This window comes from Pseudoliparis swirei, chromosome 21 (assembly GCF_029220125.1).
Source record: "Pseudoliparis swirei isolate HS2019 ecotype Mariana Trench chromosome 21, NWPU_hadal_v1, whole genome shotgun sequence".
NCBI classification, from domain to species: domain Eukaryota; kingdom Metazoa; phylum Chordata; class Actinopteri; order Perciformes; family Liparidae; genus Pseudoliparis; species Pseudoliparis swirei.
Genome location: NC_079408.1, coordinates 7,699,667 through 7,718,096, shown reverse-complemented (window position 1 = coordinate 7,718,096; position 18,430 = coordinate 7,699,667). Strand labels below are relative to the sequence as shown.

Below are 18,430 nucleotides of genomic sequence, written 5' to 3'. Positions count from 1 at the left end.
TAAAACTTTATTTTACAGAGCAGTTATAGTGACGCTTGGCAGGAAAAAGTGATTAACGAGAAATAATGACTATATTCGTTATTATTAGCAGTGTTGATTATTCATTCATTGATCTGTAAGATGTTGGAACAAAGTGGAAAAGTGGCCATGACTATTTTGTCGACGTCTTCAGATGACAAACCATATTCCATTTGTAATGATGCATTGAATTTAAGTTTTTGATGCTGGATTTGGAGAATATTGCATTTTGCATGATTTATACAACTAGTCAATCATAAAAAACACACTCATTTAAGTGAGTAGATTAGTGAATACGCATGGAAAGATGCATTATGGAAAGATGCATTATGGAAAGATGCAGGAGGGAAAGACGGGAGTGTAACGGACGTGTGCGTCACGGTGATGGGCATGAAGAAAGCAACTGCCGGGTATGGAAAACTCAGCGGTCACAACATGCAAATATATCTGACCCGAATGGTGTGAGTGTGTGCTCAGCTTCCTGTCTGCGTGGCTTGAAGACGACGTGGGCGATGCTGTCTCACTGGTCCCATGAGCCTATAGATGGAATTATTCTGGGAAAATGTGCATGTGTATCCGATCCCAGTGGAATTCCTCAACTGGTTACATGAACCGAGCTCGTTGTGAATCAGTTCAGACGCACCATTTCTGGTTTCTACCAATAAACACAGGTGAGAGAGGGAGGTATTAAAGGGTGAAGACGGGTTTCTGTTCCACCTGCAGCAGCATCGCTGCAGCTCTTGATCTATCAAAGTAGTACCATCACACTACGACACAAGACTTCTATCACTCTTAATTATGAATTTTGTCTCAATCAAATAAATGAGTCTTAAATATTGTGGCGTGACTCCGGTTGAAATGAAATCTGAGATTTGTTTTCAAAAGACATTGTACATGTTGTTCAAGTTTTTTGTTGTTGTGTGGGTTTTTTGGGCGGGTCTGAAATCAAACCTGGATGACGCATGGGAGCCATCCTTAGCCCGACCCCTCCCATCACAATATACAATAGCTAGAGCTCATCGCTTCAGGGTTCCAGCTGCTCAGTCAAAAGTTAAACAACTTTCTCTCCACAGCACACAGTTTGCTAATCTGGCAAACCGGGACAGATCCCGGTGGGCCGCCATATCGGGCCTGGAGAGCATGAATTCATTTTTTACTGCCCGTCGGGCCTTCTCCTCTCTGTATTTCATAGTTCACTGTACATATGTAATCAATCCACCCACGATTGGGTGTGGTTTCAGAGCCTTTAGTAGACCCCCCCACCCCCCCACCCCCAGGGTTTCAAAACAGGGAATATTGCTTATTGGTTTTAAGATCTATGTGGTGTGACTAACTCGGAACAGAACGTATTAATTTTTGCTTTATTCAGAGTTGTAACCGGGTAGAATGACGGCTTTTTAACCCCACAGTTTAACAGCGGAAGTGATATTTGTGCCACCTGTTTTATTTCTGTTGAACGTGACCTCGTGACCTTGATGGAGTCTCTATTCCGACATGTTTCACTCCCCCACAGTACATAGTAAGGAACCCATACACTTAAAGGTCCAGTGTGTAGGACTTGAGGAACTTATGTGTAAACATGGAATATAATGTTCACAACTATGTTTCCCGTGTGTATAATCACCTGAGGCGAGGAGTCGTTGTACTTTCGGTGGCTTAGAATGAACCCTTCACACCATGTGGCACTGCTATGTTTCTACAGAGGGAGGGAGAGAGAGAGATGGGGGAGGGAGAGAGAACGGCTGCACTAAAGATTTCCTGGATTATGTAACGACAGTATAATTTGCCTTTTATCGCCCAAGACGGGCCTTCTGATTTGCAAACAATTAGCATGTTATGCATTTCAGAGCATGCACAGCGGTCCCTGCTGATAAGGACGGACTTCCAACGTTTCCACTTTGCATTGTGGTCATTGTCTGTCGACTCAGGAAATCAAACCCAGCCGATAGAAAGACGAACAAGCTGCAGACATTCAAGCTCTCGGTCGGATGCCCACTTTAAAACCACTGAATTCACGGTTGCTGATTAAGGCCTCGTGATGTGGTTCGGCTTTGATCGCGTGGTTATCTTCATTCTCCTCCTGATCTGATTTTTGTTTCTTCCTCCCTTTTCAACATCCACTCTTTCCTTCCAATCCTTCTCTTATCCACCTTCATCCCATTTTTCTCTTTCTGCCCGTGTATTCCTTCTGTCCTTCTCCCGATCCACCACTCCGGCTATCTCCTTCTCCGTTAGCCGACTGTGGAGCCTAAACTCAAGGTATGTTCAGCACGAAAACGGAGGAGACTCCTTTCAGGAACAGGTCACCGTTCATTCACTTCCTTGTGTAGAGACGGATGAGAAGCATGATTAGATTAATGTGAGGCGGAAGAAGGGTAAACGGCTAGCCAGGCTCTGCCTGAAGGTAACCAAATCTGCTCAGAACATCATATCATATGATTTGCAATGTCTCTCCAAAATGCATTTTTTTATTACAGAATGCAGTTTTGTTTTTTAATCCGTTTTACAACCTACCCATGTGTATCCATTTAAGGCAAGCATGATTATTGCGCATATACATGCATAAAACCTAATAAAAACAAATCCAAATTAGCTTCATGAAGGGAATTGATTCCAATCAATTCTGCTGGATTGTGTTTGTTATGCAGACTTTGAAGTCATTCAGTCTGAAATGATGATTCAAATGGTCAACATGTGCACATTAATGTGTTAAACATGGAACTGTGATAATGTCTGTCCCTGTTCGACTTCACTTCAAGAAGCGCCGCTTGCTTGTGGTCAGTGGCGACTTGGTTGTGCGTCTTTGTCAACCTACTGTACGTCGGTGGGAAAGTTCTGCCTGGCGAACGTTTCTCTGTCTTCCCATCTGATGACGATGTACGCGACTCATCTGTCACTGTAATAACAACCAATCCGGATCATCATCATCATCACCCAGGATGTCTGGACGGTATATTTGTCTGCTGGACAGACGTATGACCGCTTACCACTGTAATTACAGAGCCTGTGTGTGTGTGTGTGTGTGTCATAAGATCTTGCGTATGACCCCATAATGACGATGTTAATGACATGTTGATGCAGGCTCCTGCCGTCATTATGCCGCACATGAAGGACATTTCATGGGCGAACTGCGAGGCTTCCAGCATCATAACAGCTGTTGCGTGACAGATGCACAGAACCGCACAACATCGCCGTCTCTCTGCAACCCCGCAACACGACGGCAGGTAGAGCCGCGGCTTACGTCGTGTCCCTCTGTCCTTTCGTCTATCGCTGTGAGACGTCTGTGAAGCTGCCGCCATGTTGTCTTTTACCCCAGAAGTTGTTCCTTTTGGCTGCGAAATGGATTTCACGCCTGTGCGTCTTTACGGCCCCTCAGGGAGCCAACGAGAAGATTACGTTTCATACGTCATGGTATTCAAGGCAGAAACGACACTTCCACTCATTTAGGAGTCCAATCCATATGTTCATACAACCTAGGTCTCATTTTCAAAACGTTGGCCATATCAGAAGGATCATTCCTAAAAATAAATAAATAAATGAATCTTATTTCAACCAACTGAAAGGGACATGCCATTTTTTAAATTTAGTTTAACCCTCCTGTTACCTTAACATTTACTAACATGTTTTACCCTCGGGGTCAATTTGACCCCAGCAATTAAAACCTCCAGAAAATTATTAGAATTAATATTGTTTCCCAAGTTTAAGTGTGAGGTACTTTATGTTTGTTTGTTGACTACCTAAATAGCCCTTTAAATATATTAAAAAGTTGATATTTCGTATATGTTTGACACAGTGAAAAACAGCCAAAGAACACCGACGTTAAACATTAAATGGGGTCAAATTGACCCTAAAGGTAACAGGAGGGTTAAGCCAAACATGAAAAGGAAATGGTATTTATTTATTTTTACTCAAACATGCACTCGTAAACACCCCTCGCAACGTGCACAGCGACTTCCTGGTTCGAATCTGCCGTTGCGCAATGAGATGTCGGGTGGGCTCACTTATTCCTCTAAATACGATCCACCTGGACACTGGCTGATGGAAATGAATGTTCTTCCCTCTAATGTCTCTATTTCTGTCGTCGTCTAGGAGCCTAACGGCGGCCCACCCACCCTGGTAACCCTGAAAGTCGACCCAGATGGATTCTTCCTCTACTGGACTGGAGGGTCCAACCTGGTGAGACACACACACACACACACACACACACACACAGAGAAAGGTTGTTCTCAAAGTGTGCCAATGTGGACTCACAGAGTCCGATCAAATATGAAGTGGCCACTCCACTGCAGACCACAATGTTATTTTTAATGCACTACCAGGAGTGCCAACATGGCTATTACCATTGTTATTTGTTTACTTTAACTCAACCACATCCTTACTTTACGGATGTATTTCCAAGTCGTTGTTTCTTCCTCCTCCCTCTTGTTGTCTCCCATCGTGGTTTGATCCAGTCCATTAGTTCACCCAGGACAAGTTCCAGCAATTTATTTTCCGGCCTCGTTTGGCCCCTCTTTACCCTGTTCCTCGTCTCGCTGATGTTTTTGTGGTCTCCATCCTTTTAGTCCTCCATCTATCTGTACTTTCAAACCCCCCCCCCCCCCCCCCACACACCTCTCAATGTCTTTGGTGGCTGCGCTTGAGCCATTAGTTTGGTAATATTGGATTTTAGGCATTTAGCTGACATCATTAGGCGGACGCAGTAGGCAGTGAGTCTGCAGGAAGCAGGGGTTTGAGATTATGATGAGTGCCGATATAATAAATCTGTTTTATTTGACCAAGAGCACAAGTCCTGTTGTCTGTGTGTGTGTGTGTGTGTGTGTGTGCCAGAGCACAAGTCCTGTTATCCGTGTGTGTGTGTGTGTGTGTGTGTGTGTGTGTGTGTGTGTGTGTGTGTGTGTGTGTGTGTGTGTGTGTGTGTGTGTGTGTGTGTGTGTGTGTGTGTGTGTGTGTGTGTGTGTGTGTGTGTGTGTGTGTGTGTGTGTGTGTGTGTGTGTGTGTGTGTGTGCCAGAGCACACGTCCTGTTGTCTGTATCCACGTGTGTCGCCATGTGTTCGTGAATTCACATAACAGACAGAAGCTTTAAATACTCTTTTTATCCTGGTGTGTGTGTGTGTGTGTATTAGGCCATTAGTCGCCCGAGGTGCAGCTGTGACACTGTTTAGCGAAGAGTCATTGAATCCCTAACAATGAATCCGCTCCACACGACGACGACAAACGGCTCAATAGACACAACTTGAAAATCCAGGTTGTTCAAACGTCACATCATCAGACGCATAAAAGAGAACAGGGAAGTTGAAAGAGGAGACCGACGAGAAGGCGGATCAGCCTTTCCCTGCGAGCGCCATCACAGAAACTCGTTTGACATATCTCGAACATACTCCCTAAGTCGACGCCCGGGCGCCTCCCATGTTTAATCGTAGTATTACATCATCGGGCTTATGTGCTCCCGCATTTGGCTTTTCCTGCTTGACTCACCGACTGCTTTTCCTCTTCGTTAACGTCGGCTTCGCTGCCGGCCACCAAATATGAAACGAGCCACAAAATAGTCCGACCGCCGAGGCTAATGCGGGGAAATGTGGCAACGGAGACGTGTGGAAGTCTCGTTAGGCAGTGACTAATAATGGCGGCTATGTTTTTGGTGTTCAATTCAATGTCTAAAAAGCTGTATTTTGCGTCTTTAAAGGATTTTTACAGAGATTTTTTGCTGTGTTGTTTCTGAACGTCCCTTCCCAGAGATCACTCGTCAGTTAAACTGTGTGGCCAGTGCAGACACCTCCATCTCTACACCTCCATCTCTACACCTTTTTCTATGCATTAATCCTTTACGACGACGCAGGTTTCAATTAAATCCGGACAGTAGAAAGGACAAAACTCTCCACCGTCCACAACCCTCCGTCTGGTCTAACGCGGCTTCCGTGCAATATTCCACGGTGAGAATAACGCACTTGAATTTATAGAGTCCACATCTATAAATTCAAGTGCGTTTATTCTCACCTTTGGCTGTTTTCAGTGATCCCAGACCGGAGCTTTAAAATCAGCGCCGTTGCTCCCCAGGCGATTTCCACCCGGAGCTGGAGAGAAAGAGGCCACGGCAACACGGATATCCAGCTATTATTAATGAGATCAGTCGGTACGCATTTACACGGATGACGAGGGCGTTCTGGATGGAACCCACTATTCTGAATAGAGCACCCAAAATATTTGATCTCCGGTGCAGTTTGACATGTTTGCCGCGCTGCTCCTCTTCTTACTTTTGGTGTCGAACGATTCAGTGTTCGACGAGAGACGGTGTCAACTCGGGACTCGGATCATAAAGACGGTGCTGTGTGTGAAAGTCAGGGTACTTGTGGCTGTTGATGAGAACTGGATCACACACGAGTCATGTTTAGACCCCGAGCAAGGACGTCCAAAAGTCCGTAACCCAAAATAATTTCTTGAGCAGTTTTGAGGGTAGAACGTATCGAGGTGAGAAGGTGACGCAGCGCTGATATTTTATTCAGGACGGACACAAAACTGCGCCTGATTTAAAGAACAGACGCTCTCCCAGTATCGATCTGACTCCAGAGGAAACCAGTCTACGGTCCACAAATGGGATTAAATATCGTTTTACAAATCCCACTTTGGCCCGGGAGAAGCACTCCGTCCGTTTCTACCTCCTGCCGCCTTCTTCTCGCCTTTTCCCTCCAGACATGGTTTGTAAAATGTCCATTTTCACTCTGGTTTATCTCATTGCATTTCTTCCTCCTTTTTGTATATTCATCTGGTCCTTCCACCTTTTCTCCAGGTGTTCCTCCTCTTCCCATCCATCCTCCTTTCTGTTTACTTATGTCCATCTGTTTCGTGTCACTTTCTTCTCAGGCCTCACTTTGTTTAACACTTTCCTTTAAATAACTATCTATATATCTCTTTTTTCTCCCCAATTCATCACTTGTTTCCGCCTCTTCCCTGACACCCTTTCTTTTTGAAACGCATTTGCACTTCTCTTCTCGCGAACAACGTTCTTCCTGCTCTGCCGGTTAGTCAGCCCTGCCGAGTATACATCATTTTCATCCATCCTTTTCTGATAATCTTTGACATCTCTCTCTCTCTCTCTCCCTCCCACCTTCCTTCCACATTTTCTCTCAGTTATCTCCCGCTCTCCATCTTTGCGCGATGTTCGGCTTACGAGACCTCTGACGTGTGCGTGCACTCGGAGCCCAGAAGTTCCCATAATGCTTGAGTCAGTGGCGATAACACACAACCACGCAGTGGCTGGGCAGTGAACCGACGGAGACGCCCCCCGCCGAGCGGCAGCCTGCTCTCCGACTCTCTGCCCTTTAAATCTGTCTTTGAGATGAAGTTGTTACTAACGTGATCGCTGATGGATGAGTAACGCGTTTGTCGTTGACAGAGTTCAGCTGCTTCACTCTTGATGATACACTTGACTTATTATTATTATTCCAGGCATACATTGAGGAGGGTACGCAGGGGTTGAGTTTTTACGAGAAGCTTTTCAAATTAATGACAGCAGGGCTCCGTAAAATGTACATCCAAACGTTCGCGTCACATAGTCGATGCTGTTTGATGTCGCACCTTGGAGGGATATAATCCCGCGCTGCTAAATTATGCCGTCCAAAGGCCAATTATACAGTGCATATTTCATCAGTTTCCTGAGCTTTTAAACGGTTCACGACACAGTTTACGCAGAATCCATTGCATAAACTGTTTCCTAATGCCTGCCTGTCCAGGGAAAAGACATGAACGTCCTCCCTGTAGTCCTCCCTTTTTGCTTGGGAACTGTTGCCCCCCCTCGGTGTCCGCTCTGGAAACCAATTCCCCAATACTGAACTCGGACTGCGTGCCAGTCGCTGAGGGGGTTACACAAATTCCACACATCTGTTCCAGCATACCTCCAGCGGACCCCGCTGTGCGTGTCCTTTTTCTGTCCTCCCGGCTAAGCCCCGCCCACCGCCTCTTTTCATTCACAACTTAAATAGATGCTTTCAGTATTTGGCGGAGGAGCAGACTGTTGGAGGTAACAGCAGGGCAGATGGAGGGGGGGGGGGGGGGATACAGGGTGCTCTGGAGATATCTGAGACGGCTCTTAATCTAGATTGCTCAATCGTGACGCATCACGAGTTGATTCGACCGAAAAGAAAACATGTTGTAAAAGGTTAACAATGTAAAAGCTAGAAGAATTAGGTCAATGCACTCTTTTGGCTTTTTGAAGAAAGATATTCCCATATTCTGGCCCTTTTTAACCCTCTATTGAAGCTCACACTGCTTCATACCTCGCGCTCTGGAGATGTCTCTCGTTAACTAGATACGTATCGAACCCTTTCGTTGGAAAGCTAATATTCTGAGAATCGACCCAGGGTGGTGGAAAGGGGTATTATTTCATCTCCCGTGAGGCGTTCAAGAACAACGCCATGTAAAGCCTGTTCGACCAGGTGAGGTATTATTCATGGCCGCTTTGCTGCAATCGCTTTCCGCCCCGCCGTTGCCAGCGCAGGTGATTCGTCACCTAAACGGACGTTTCCAGGAAACAGACGGGAACCTTTTGATTTGGTGTCGCCGTGGCGGAGGGCAGCCTCACCTGGCGCTGCGGCTAATCCTCCCCGTCGCTCTGGTTTACTTTGGCCGTCCTTTATTACTTGTCCTGTTTCTACACGGCTAATCCACCTTCGGTTTGTCCCCCCCCTCTTCCTCCTTTACTTCCCTCTGTATCTGTCTCGGGGGCAGCTGTTAGCCATCAGAGAGAGAAGGCAAAAGTTGTTCCTCTAATATAAACTGAAGGATGACATTTCCTCCCCCTCTGCTCTCCATCTTTTTTAGCTCTTTGTCTCACTTTCTTCTTCTTCTCCTTGCTCTTCTTCTTCTTGCCCTTCCTCTTCTTCTTCTTGCCCTTCTTCTTCTTGCTCTTCTTCTTCTTCTTCTAACATCCGTTCTAACATTTTTTTTCTTTCCTGGTACATTTGGACTTAATTTCTCTTTCATGTTTTGTTGTTTATTATTCTCTTCTTGTGCTTGTTATAGTTCTTCTCCTTCTCATTCTACTTCTCCCTCTCTTTCCTATTCTTCTTCTTGCTCTTCTTCTTGCCCTTCTTCTTCTTGCTCTTCTTCTTCTTCTTGCTCTTTAGATACAACGAAGTGCACAAATATACGATGTATCAATGCATTTTCTCCCGTGGTCGATTCCCACCAGTTACTGCTCTTAAATTTCTTGGAACAACAGATCTAAGCCCCCTCATTCTCTCTTGGCGTGGGAAAGTGGGCAGGAAGTTACTCAGACGGGGACATGGGGCTTCTGGTGAATTGCGTTGCCCTCTCCTCCCACTTAACATTTCCCCTTTTCTCTGAATTCCTTATTTACTTCCTACCATCTTTCATTCATTTCCTCCCCTTCTTCAAGGTGTACAGGTCATGTCAATAGCACTTAGGCCTGAAGACATTTACCCCCAGGGATGTAATTGAGTGACCACAGAAGTCCAATTTAGCCTCCTAATGATGTGGAGTGGATTTGACATACCTTGACCAGATTGAGGGACCACACACACACACACACACACACACACCTGGGATGTGACTGAAACAAACACCCAAGGGGACTGCTCCACATGCCGTCCCCACATACTTACTGGAGGTATTAAAGTTATTTGAATCGTGTCAGTGCTCTGTGAGAAGAAGTGGTGCGTTTGGGTTTGAAATAGTATATCTGGGGATTTTAATCTGTACAAAAAAAAGGTGTCAAAATGTAAATGTGTGGTTTTATCGGGTTTATATGCAGGACAATTACTTGACACAATGACATTTCTGGACTGATTTTTATTACCGCTTACCAATGAGTAAATAAAATGGGCGGAGTGAAGCTAATCGGCCGCTGCTGTAGCTTCATATTTAATGTAAAGACGTGAGAGTTGCATCGTCTTTTTAAAACGTCACAAATCAAACTTTCCCAAATGCCCGCTGTTCCTTCGATGGATGATCTCACAATTGCTAATTATGTCTAACCAACTCAAACTGATTACATTTGTAATGATGTAAAACAGAGAAGCAGCACATCTTTAAACTCAAACTAGCTCATTTTGAGCATTTCCCCTGAATTACTGCTTCAAACGTCTTTACCCAATTTAACTGGGGGCACTAGTCTATGTGTACACACGTGTGTACAGTATATGCCAGTAGTTCATGTAGACGCAGCATCTTTAAACTTTTCTTGTGGTACTACCAACGTGTGTGTGTGTGCGTGTGTGTGTGTGTGTGTGTGCGTGCCGAATTGTAAGTAGAACGATAGTTGGCAGGTATAAGTAGAGATCTAATACAGATTATATCCCTGGCTCAAGTCAAACATCCACAAGGAATTAACTTGAAACAAGGGGTTTATAACACACACACGCGCACACACAAACACACACACACAGTGAGCAGGAAGTGGAGTGTGTCCGTAGATAATGTGACAGCTTCCTCCCTCTTTCTCCTTTCTTCTGGTTACTTCACTCATCACAAGTTTCATTTTCTGCTGACATTATCTGTTTGTGCACATGGCACAGCAGTTGTCACTTTCGGTCTTATACACACACAGACACACACACACACACACACACAGTCGACAGTCAGTTAATTCTTCGCTGTATGAAGAACTGAGACACGGCGCCGTATCGAATCTATTGTCTCAGCAGACGCTTCCTCCAAGGAATGTGTGTCGGTGTGAGTGTGAGTGTGTCGGTGTGTGTCCACTACGCAGTGCTCCGCCAGTCTCTCTGCTCACTTTGTGTGGAAGAGCAGCTAAGAGACGATACCAGAAGAAGATCATTCTGGGTCATCAAAACTTTAATCCTATTTAATCAAAAAATAGTTTTAGACATGATTTCTTTAATAACATGCAAACTCATAAAATTGTCTCTTTTTAACACACCCATCACAGATGACATGGTTGCAATGAGGGATTATTAACAACATTCACGTGCATGCTCTAAAGTCATGTTGAGTGGACAGATCTGGACGATGGACGTCCCAGATTCCTTCACACACTCGGCCGGCTGCGTGTGCTCCGTGTGTTTGTGGTTCGCCCTCGCTGATCTATGCGTGTTTGTGTTGTGTGGGAGATTTATGATTTCAGCAATTGTTTTTGTTTTGTATGTTTTTGGCCCAGCTTTGCCTTTTTTAAATTTATTTGCGCTTTGAGACACTTGATGATGATCTTAGTTTTTGCTTTTCCGTTCTAACATTTTTTTTCTTTCCTGGTACATTTGGACTTAATTTCTCTTTCATGTTTTATTGTTTATTATTCTCTTCTTCTTGTGCTTGTTATAGTTCTTCTCCTTCTCCCTCTCTTTCCTATTCTTCTCCTTCTCCTTCTCCCTCTCTTTCTCCTTCTCCCTCTCTTTCCTATTCTCCTTCTTCTTCTTGCCCTTCTCCTTCTTCTTCTTCTTCTTCTTCGTCTTCTTCTTCTTGCCCTTCTTTTTATTCTTCTTCTTCTTGCTCTTCTTCTTCTTCTTCTTGTAAATTCTAATATTTCACTGATTACAAATCCCTCAGGATCAGTCTGTTGCCTAAGTGGCTAAAATGTTTCACTCTTCATTTTCGCCCTCCCCAGACCCCTGAAATATGAAACAACTAAGTGACGAGGAAAAAACGAGAGAGAGAGAAACGGATACAGGATGGAGAGATAATGGAGGAGAGGTAGAAAAAGAAGAGTGTTATCTCATTGATTTACGCAGAGGAAATATTACGAGGCGACGTAGACGTAGTTCTCGAGCTGTCCCATGTTTCACAGGGGTATTAAGTGTTCCCCTCCTTCTCTCTCTCTAAACACTCGCCAACTCTCCCATCGCGGCCATAAAACACTGAAGGTCTCTTTGTTCTACTTCTCCGATGTTTCTGTGTCCTTTAAAGTCTTCTTCTGGCAAGGCGACTTCTCCCCTCCTCGCATGTCCTGCGCACCGATTGGCCGGTTGGGTCACAGCCAGGCGGCAGAGGGATGTACAGTTTGCTGTCCTGGCACTGTGCGTGTTAACGTGTGCGTGTTAACGTGTGCACGTTAGTCCGTGTTCAGGAGGATCTCATTGTGTGCCATGGGCTCGGCCATTCTTAGCTGGGCTGATCTTTTTAACGCGCAGCCACAGGAAAGGAGCGGCGCTCTGCTGATTGTTTAGTTGCCCTTTCATATTTTTCTAATCTTAAGAGAATGAATGGAGGCGAGTGGCAGGAGGGAGGAGGGGGCGGCGAAGAGGGAATCAAAGAAATGAAGGAAGGAAAGGAGGAAGTGAACAAGGGCCCAATCAAACTACATTAACCTTTTATTGTAATTTTCATCAGTGTCTAAATATAGACTGACCCCATTAGCCATTGTTGGATAAATACACACCTATGTACAACTGCATATTATGCATAGCATAATGTGGACAAACAATGGTTTGGGAACATTTTGGGAGATGCACAGTTATGTGACCTGATTAATACTGCTGTCATATCTCTCTGGTGCGAGCTCCAGCAGAAGAAAATGTTGTCCATTCGAATGATAAATGCATCAATTGAGTTCCTTTTTAAAAGCAAAATGAAGAGGCTCGATCTGTGCAGAACGTTGTGCTCTTGCTCGAGCAGCGTACATGCACTTAAGTGCAATTTTAAGGTACTTGGACTTTACTTGAGTATTTCAATTTTCTGTAACTTCCAGTCCACTGGATGTCTCTTTGCAGATTCATGTTCCCAATACGAAATCAATCAATCAACAAATAAATGATGATGTAGTATAAAGCATAATCACCATCTATATAGAGAAGTTAAAATAAGCCCCACCTTTACCGGCTAAGTGGTTCCACATCAACTGACCAGACATGATTATCCAAAGCGACACAAACTGGCTGCTGTTGGAGAAGTGATACGTCTCTTTCTTCATGATGAAACCGTGGCGCTGCTCATTCGACTGTGGCGGGAAACACTGCGACATGATGCACCGCATTTGAGTTCAGTGCTTCTGTGGTTGGCAGAAAATACGAACCGAAGCAGAAACATCCCCGTGATGTTGGTATCGCTTCCTGAGCGCCCAAGAGGGAGGACGCGCACGCCTTCTGGACTCAACGGGACCGACCGCATCGCAGCAGCACGCCCATTGTTTTGAACACAGGGTGCAACACACACTCCTCCTCCATGTCATCGACTTAGTGCTACCAAGTTTACAACATTCTCCCACATTGGTCGGGAAGTATATTCTGGAAGAAGTTAGAAATCACCACCTGAGGCGCAGCACTACATGAGGCAGGTGGCTGGGGAAAACGACCAGAAACGGCTAATTAAATGAAATTGTTGCACTTCATCACAACAAGACTCGTGGAAAACTCTCACCCAGACTCATTTGGAACAATAACGAGCCGAGTCCGACGTGATAAATGGAGTGAGCTGTGTTTTGAGTTTAGCGGCACGGAGAGATGAATGGAGCTCCAGCTGCCCTGACTGGCTAAATATTACACACACACACACACACACACACACACACACACACGCTGAGCAGAAGGCAGGAATCACTCAGGAATGTGCTCTCGGAGATGACCGACCTTCACGCGGACACACGCACCACGTCGAGCGCTCGCGTGGATACACGACGATGCGCTGGAAGGGCACACATTTCACTTTTCTGGTCGCACGCTGACACATTTGAACCGAAGTGAAGATTCCCCGGTGAAGAATTGCTCACGCTTTCTCCGTCGCATGCGTTTTAATGTGTGCTTCTCTACACTCGCGTGCACACCCCTACACACTTCGCGCACACACACACACACACACACACATACACTCAGACACCCTGTCTTGCTCAACAGGTCAGGATGTTTCACAAGTCGGGACCTGCATGTCGAGGATATGCCTGCCTCTATATTGCTGCGTCTGTGTCATTGTGTGTTTTACATTACTAGCCAGTGAGAAAACGTGAACTGTTCCAAGACAGTATAAAGACTGTTAAAGACACACACATACACACACACACACACACACACACACACACACACACACACACACACACACACATATGGACGGCAGACAAAGTTGTATTCTCATTACCGCGGTCTCCAAGGAGTCGCAATGGCAGAACGAAACCAAGGCCTGTGGGAGGGGTGTGTGTGTGTGCCAACTTTCTGTGCATGGGTGTTCTACAAATCCAGAAGTCTTTTATGCCTCCAGGAAGTAAGTTACTCTCTACAGGCCAATCAGAGGACAAAGTTTGACACAGAGTTTATTCCGATTGGTCCAACGCGCCTGACCTTTCCTGACTCGCGGCCAATCCCCAGGCTGTGGACCGTCAACAGGGGGATGACCTCACAGCACGACTGAAGTAACAAAAGAAGGAATGGAGTAGACTTCATGAGTTTGTCTTTGCTGTTGTTTTTGGAGAGGAGGTATGGGGGCGAACGTGGAAAAAAACAAGAGACCTAAACATTTGTTTGTTTTTTTCATTAATAAAACATTTTGAGACGGAGGAAAAATGCAAATAGTGTCCTAAGAAATGCACTCAAAGCCTGGATGGGGACAAAGATGAGGAGGAAACAACCCCAGAGGAGTGACATGGATCAGTAAGAACGCTGGGGGAATAAGTGCAGGGCTAAACAAATATTTACAGTGCGTCCTCTGTGTTTATGGCCGGGTTTACGACCACGCTCCCCCTCTTCTCCATCCCTCCCATGTCCGTCTCTTGCCTCGTCTCCCTTTGCAGACCACGCGATCCTCTAGGCCAAGAGGGCCGTGAGGTCATTGCTTTGCTTTCGTGCAGTGCGACTATTGTCCCGTCCGCTCTGCGCATCCATACAGACGGTATTAGTGTTGCAGCATCAGTCATGCGGCTCTATTCCAAAGATGTGTGTCGGATATCTGTGTGTGTGTGTGTGTGTGTGTATGCAGAGTCCTACAAACAAACACACACACACACACACACATACAGAGTTCATATGTCCCCGGTCGTGTTTTATGTCTAGCGAAGCAGAGGAATCTGATAAAAGGGGATTGATTGGAAGAAGAAAGGCTGGACTGAGCGTAAACACACGTTTTATCCCTCAGCGTTTCTGCCGGCTGCTTCTCCCATTAATTGACAAACTTCAGAGAATGTTGATCTAAACGTGGCCTGTCACGGGGCATCAACACACGCGCCCCGTTTATCAGCCACAGTGCATTTATTGTTGACTTTCTGCTGTGGACGTAAAAATTGATTGTTTGAAGTTTGAGCCGTCGGAAGCCGCTGCCGACTCGATCCATCTCTCTCGCAAAACATCATAGAGACGCAGTCTCCGGCTCTGCATGACGACACAGTTGAGCTAAATGCTGACGTATTTCCATGTTCACCATATTAGTTTAACGGGAATGACATGTTATTTTTGTTCTGTTACTGTCCGTACAAGAGTTTACGGTAAATCATCCGATGGTTAGTGAGATATATTTCAGTCCGGACCAAAGTGGTGGACAGACCAAACAATCCACAACATCAAACAATCCGATGATGTGAATGTATAAAAGGAGAAGAGCTCCTCCACTAATCTCACCCTGTCCCCCTATCCCTCATTCGCTAATGTTGACACTCTGTCCTGCACATTGTCTGACACCTGTCTGTCATTTAGGAGGTGGAGATTCTGGACATCAACACCATCCGGGACACCAGGACGGGGAAATATGCCAAACAACCAAAGGTCAGTTATGTGTTTATGCATTTGTGTGTGTGAGGGGAGCAAAAGAAGCTGTCACCTCCTGCTGTTAACTTTGTTCTCTCACCAGAAGTGTGTGTATGTGTGTGTGTGCGTGTGTTTCCGCAAAGGTGAGAGAGCGCTAATGAGCCTGCTGACAGACAGGAAGTGATATAACGAGTGACTGTTGGTGAGGAAGTCGTTGGGTGAGATCTTAGATCTGACCGAGGGACGACGCGGCGTCTTTACTGGTGGAGACAAACGTATGGACTTCTTGACATAAAGCCTTTGGGTCAAATTTGTAAAAATATAGATGTATAAAAAATGCAGCATTATACGTGATTACCCAACCTATAACCTGTGAAGCGCTGTGCCAACGGCTGCTTGTTTCAGTAGTGGCGTTTTGCTTTTATTTTATTGTCTTTTTTGCACTTTTCCTCTCTTTTTCTTTTTCTTTTCTTTCACGTTTGTCTTAGTTACGGTCGGACACTGGACCATAACTACTTTTTTCGATAATTCTACTGTGGCTTTTGTTCACTTTGTCGTGAGTATCGGTGAGCCACAGCAAAACAATGACTGGGACCGTCGTCTACTCGCGTGCTCAGCTGATCGCGCTGTGCAGGCCGAAGCTTCTGCCTGGAGACAGACCTGTGATCCCGCTGGAGCTACGGAGGAGGGCTCGCGGTTGCAGATCGGGTGTCAGGCGGAGGGCTAAACGAGGAGATACAAACCCTCGGTACCGTCGATCATAACGGGAACGTGAGGTCTTTGGCGAATAAGACGGATGAGCTCGGCGCTGGTAATGACCGAGAGGATCTTCCGTGAGAGCAGTCTCTTGTGCTTCACTGAGACGTGGCTGCACGCGGACTATCCGGATCACAGCGTCTTTGCCCGGCTTCAGGACTGTTCGGCTGACAGAGACGCTACACAGAGCGGTAAAATGAGGGGGCGGATCGCTGTTTATGTGAATGAACGGTGGTGCCATCCGGACCATGTGTGCGTGAAGGAGCGCTTCTGTAGCGAACATTGAACTGTTGGCCGTGGGGATGCGCCCGTACTATTTGCCGAGAGAGTTCACGACCGCCATTGTGGTTGTGGTGTACGTGCGGCCATCAGCTGACGCTGAGGAAGCTGTGGACACCATCCACTCCACTGTGTCTGCTCTGCTGAATCATCAGCCTGGAGCATTCATGGCTATCACTGGTGACTTTAACCACACCACATTGGAAAAAGCTCTGCCAACCTTCTATCAATACATAGACTGCCCAACAAGGAACAATAAAACTCTGGACTTGCTGTATGCTAATACTAAGATACAGCGCCACTGCCCTTCCCCCCCTCGGCAGGTCTGATCATGACCTGGTCCGGCTGACACCAGGTATGTTCCTCTGGTGAAGAGGCTGTGACCACCAGGACTGTGAGGAGGTGGTCTCTGGAGGCTAACGACGCTCTACAGGACTGCTTCGAGTCAACGGACTGGGATGTGCTGTGTGGACCGCACGGGGAGGACATCAACAGTATGACCGACTGCATCACGGAATACATCAAGTTCTGTGAACACACCACCATCCCATCACGGACTGTGCGCTGCTTCCCCAACAACAAGCCCTGATCACCAGGGACCTGAAGGCGCTTTTAACATGAAGAAAGCTGCTTTCAGGTCTGGAGACAGGGATGAGCTGAGGAAAGCCCAGCGCAACCTAAAGGTGAAGCTCAGGGGGGGCAAGGACTCCTACAGGAGGAAGCTGGAGGCCAAACTCCAGCTGAACAACACAAGGGAGGTGTGGTCTGGCATGAAGCAGATAACTGGCTTCAAGGTGGGAGGGAGACAGCCAGGGGCTCCCTGGTGAGGGCCAACGAGCAGAACTGATTTTCCAATAGGTTCAGTTCACAGCCCTCCCGTCTCCTCCACACATCACACCTCCCCCTCTGTTCCCCCTGCTGAGCTGCACATCCACCGAGCCCTCAATAACAATGGGCTCCTCCACCCTCCCCCCTCTCTGTGACGACTGACCAGGTGAGAAGACAGCTGGAGAAACTACACCAGCGCAGAGCTGAAGGTCCTGATGGCATCAGCCCCAGGGTCCTAAAGACCTGCGCCACCCAGCTGTCTGGTGTCCTGCAGCGCCTCTTCAACCTCAGCCTGAGGCTGGGGAGGTCCCGTGCTGTGGAAGACGCCGTGCCTGGTCCCTGTCCCAAAGAAGTCAGCACCATCTGGCCTCAACGACTACCGACCGTCGCCTCACCTCCCATGTGATGAAGGTGCTGGAGAGGCTGGTCTTGGCCCACCTCCGCCGCAGGTGAAATCATCGTTGGACCCTCTGCAATTTGCTTACCAGCCTCATGTGGGAGTGGACGACGCCATCATCTACCTGCTGCAACGAGCTCAGTCGCACCTGGATGGAACCGTGTCTCTGTGAGAGTCACTTTCTTTGACTTCTCCAGTGCATTTAACACCATCCAGCCACTGCTGCTGAGTGAGAAGCTGCGGGTGGCCATCTCCTGGATCACTGACTACCTCACAGGCAGACCACAGTTTGTCAGAATGGGCCGTGTGCTGTCTGGAACGGTGGTCAGTGATGTTGAGCCCCACAGGAACTGTTCTGTCTCCTTCCTCTTCACCCTGTACACCAGTGACTTCCAGTACAACACGGAGTCATGCCATCTGCAGAAATACTCTGATGACTCTGCAGTGGTCGGGTGTATTAGGGATGGACGGGAGGAGGAGTACAGGGCAGTGGTGAGTGACTTTGTAAAGTGGGCCGATGAG

General features: G+C 46.7%; 1 protein-coding gene across 2 annotated transcripts in view; it reads left to right on the top strand.

Annotated features, from left to right (window-relative positions):
• Positions 1-18,430, top strand: part of plcb3 (phospholipase C, beta 3 (phosphatidylinositol-specific)) — a 42,090-nt gene that overhangs the window by 6,997 nt on the left and 16,663 nt on the right. Inside the window, exons 1-4 of one of the 2 annotated variants that reach the window (XM_056442523.1) lie at positions 2,979-3,009; positions 3,100-3,242; positions 4,108-4,194; positions 15,598-15,666. In XM_056442523.1, the coding sequence (XP_056298498.1) occupies positions 2,994-3,009; positions 3,100-3,242; positions 4,108-4,194; positions 15,598-15,666 (315 nt within the window). In that variant the 5' untranslated portion in view covers positions 2,979-2,993. Of the gene's footprint in view, positions 1-2,978; positions 3,010-3,099; positions 3,243-4,107; positions 4,195-15,597; positions 15,667-18,430 lie in introns of those variants that run through there. The other variant, XM_056442524.1, reaches the window with a different exon arrangement.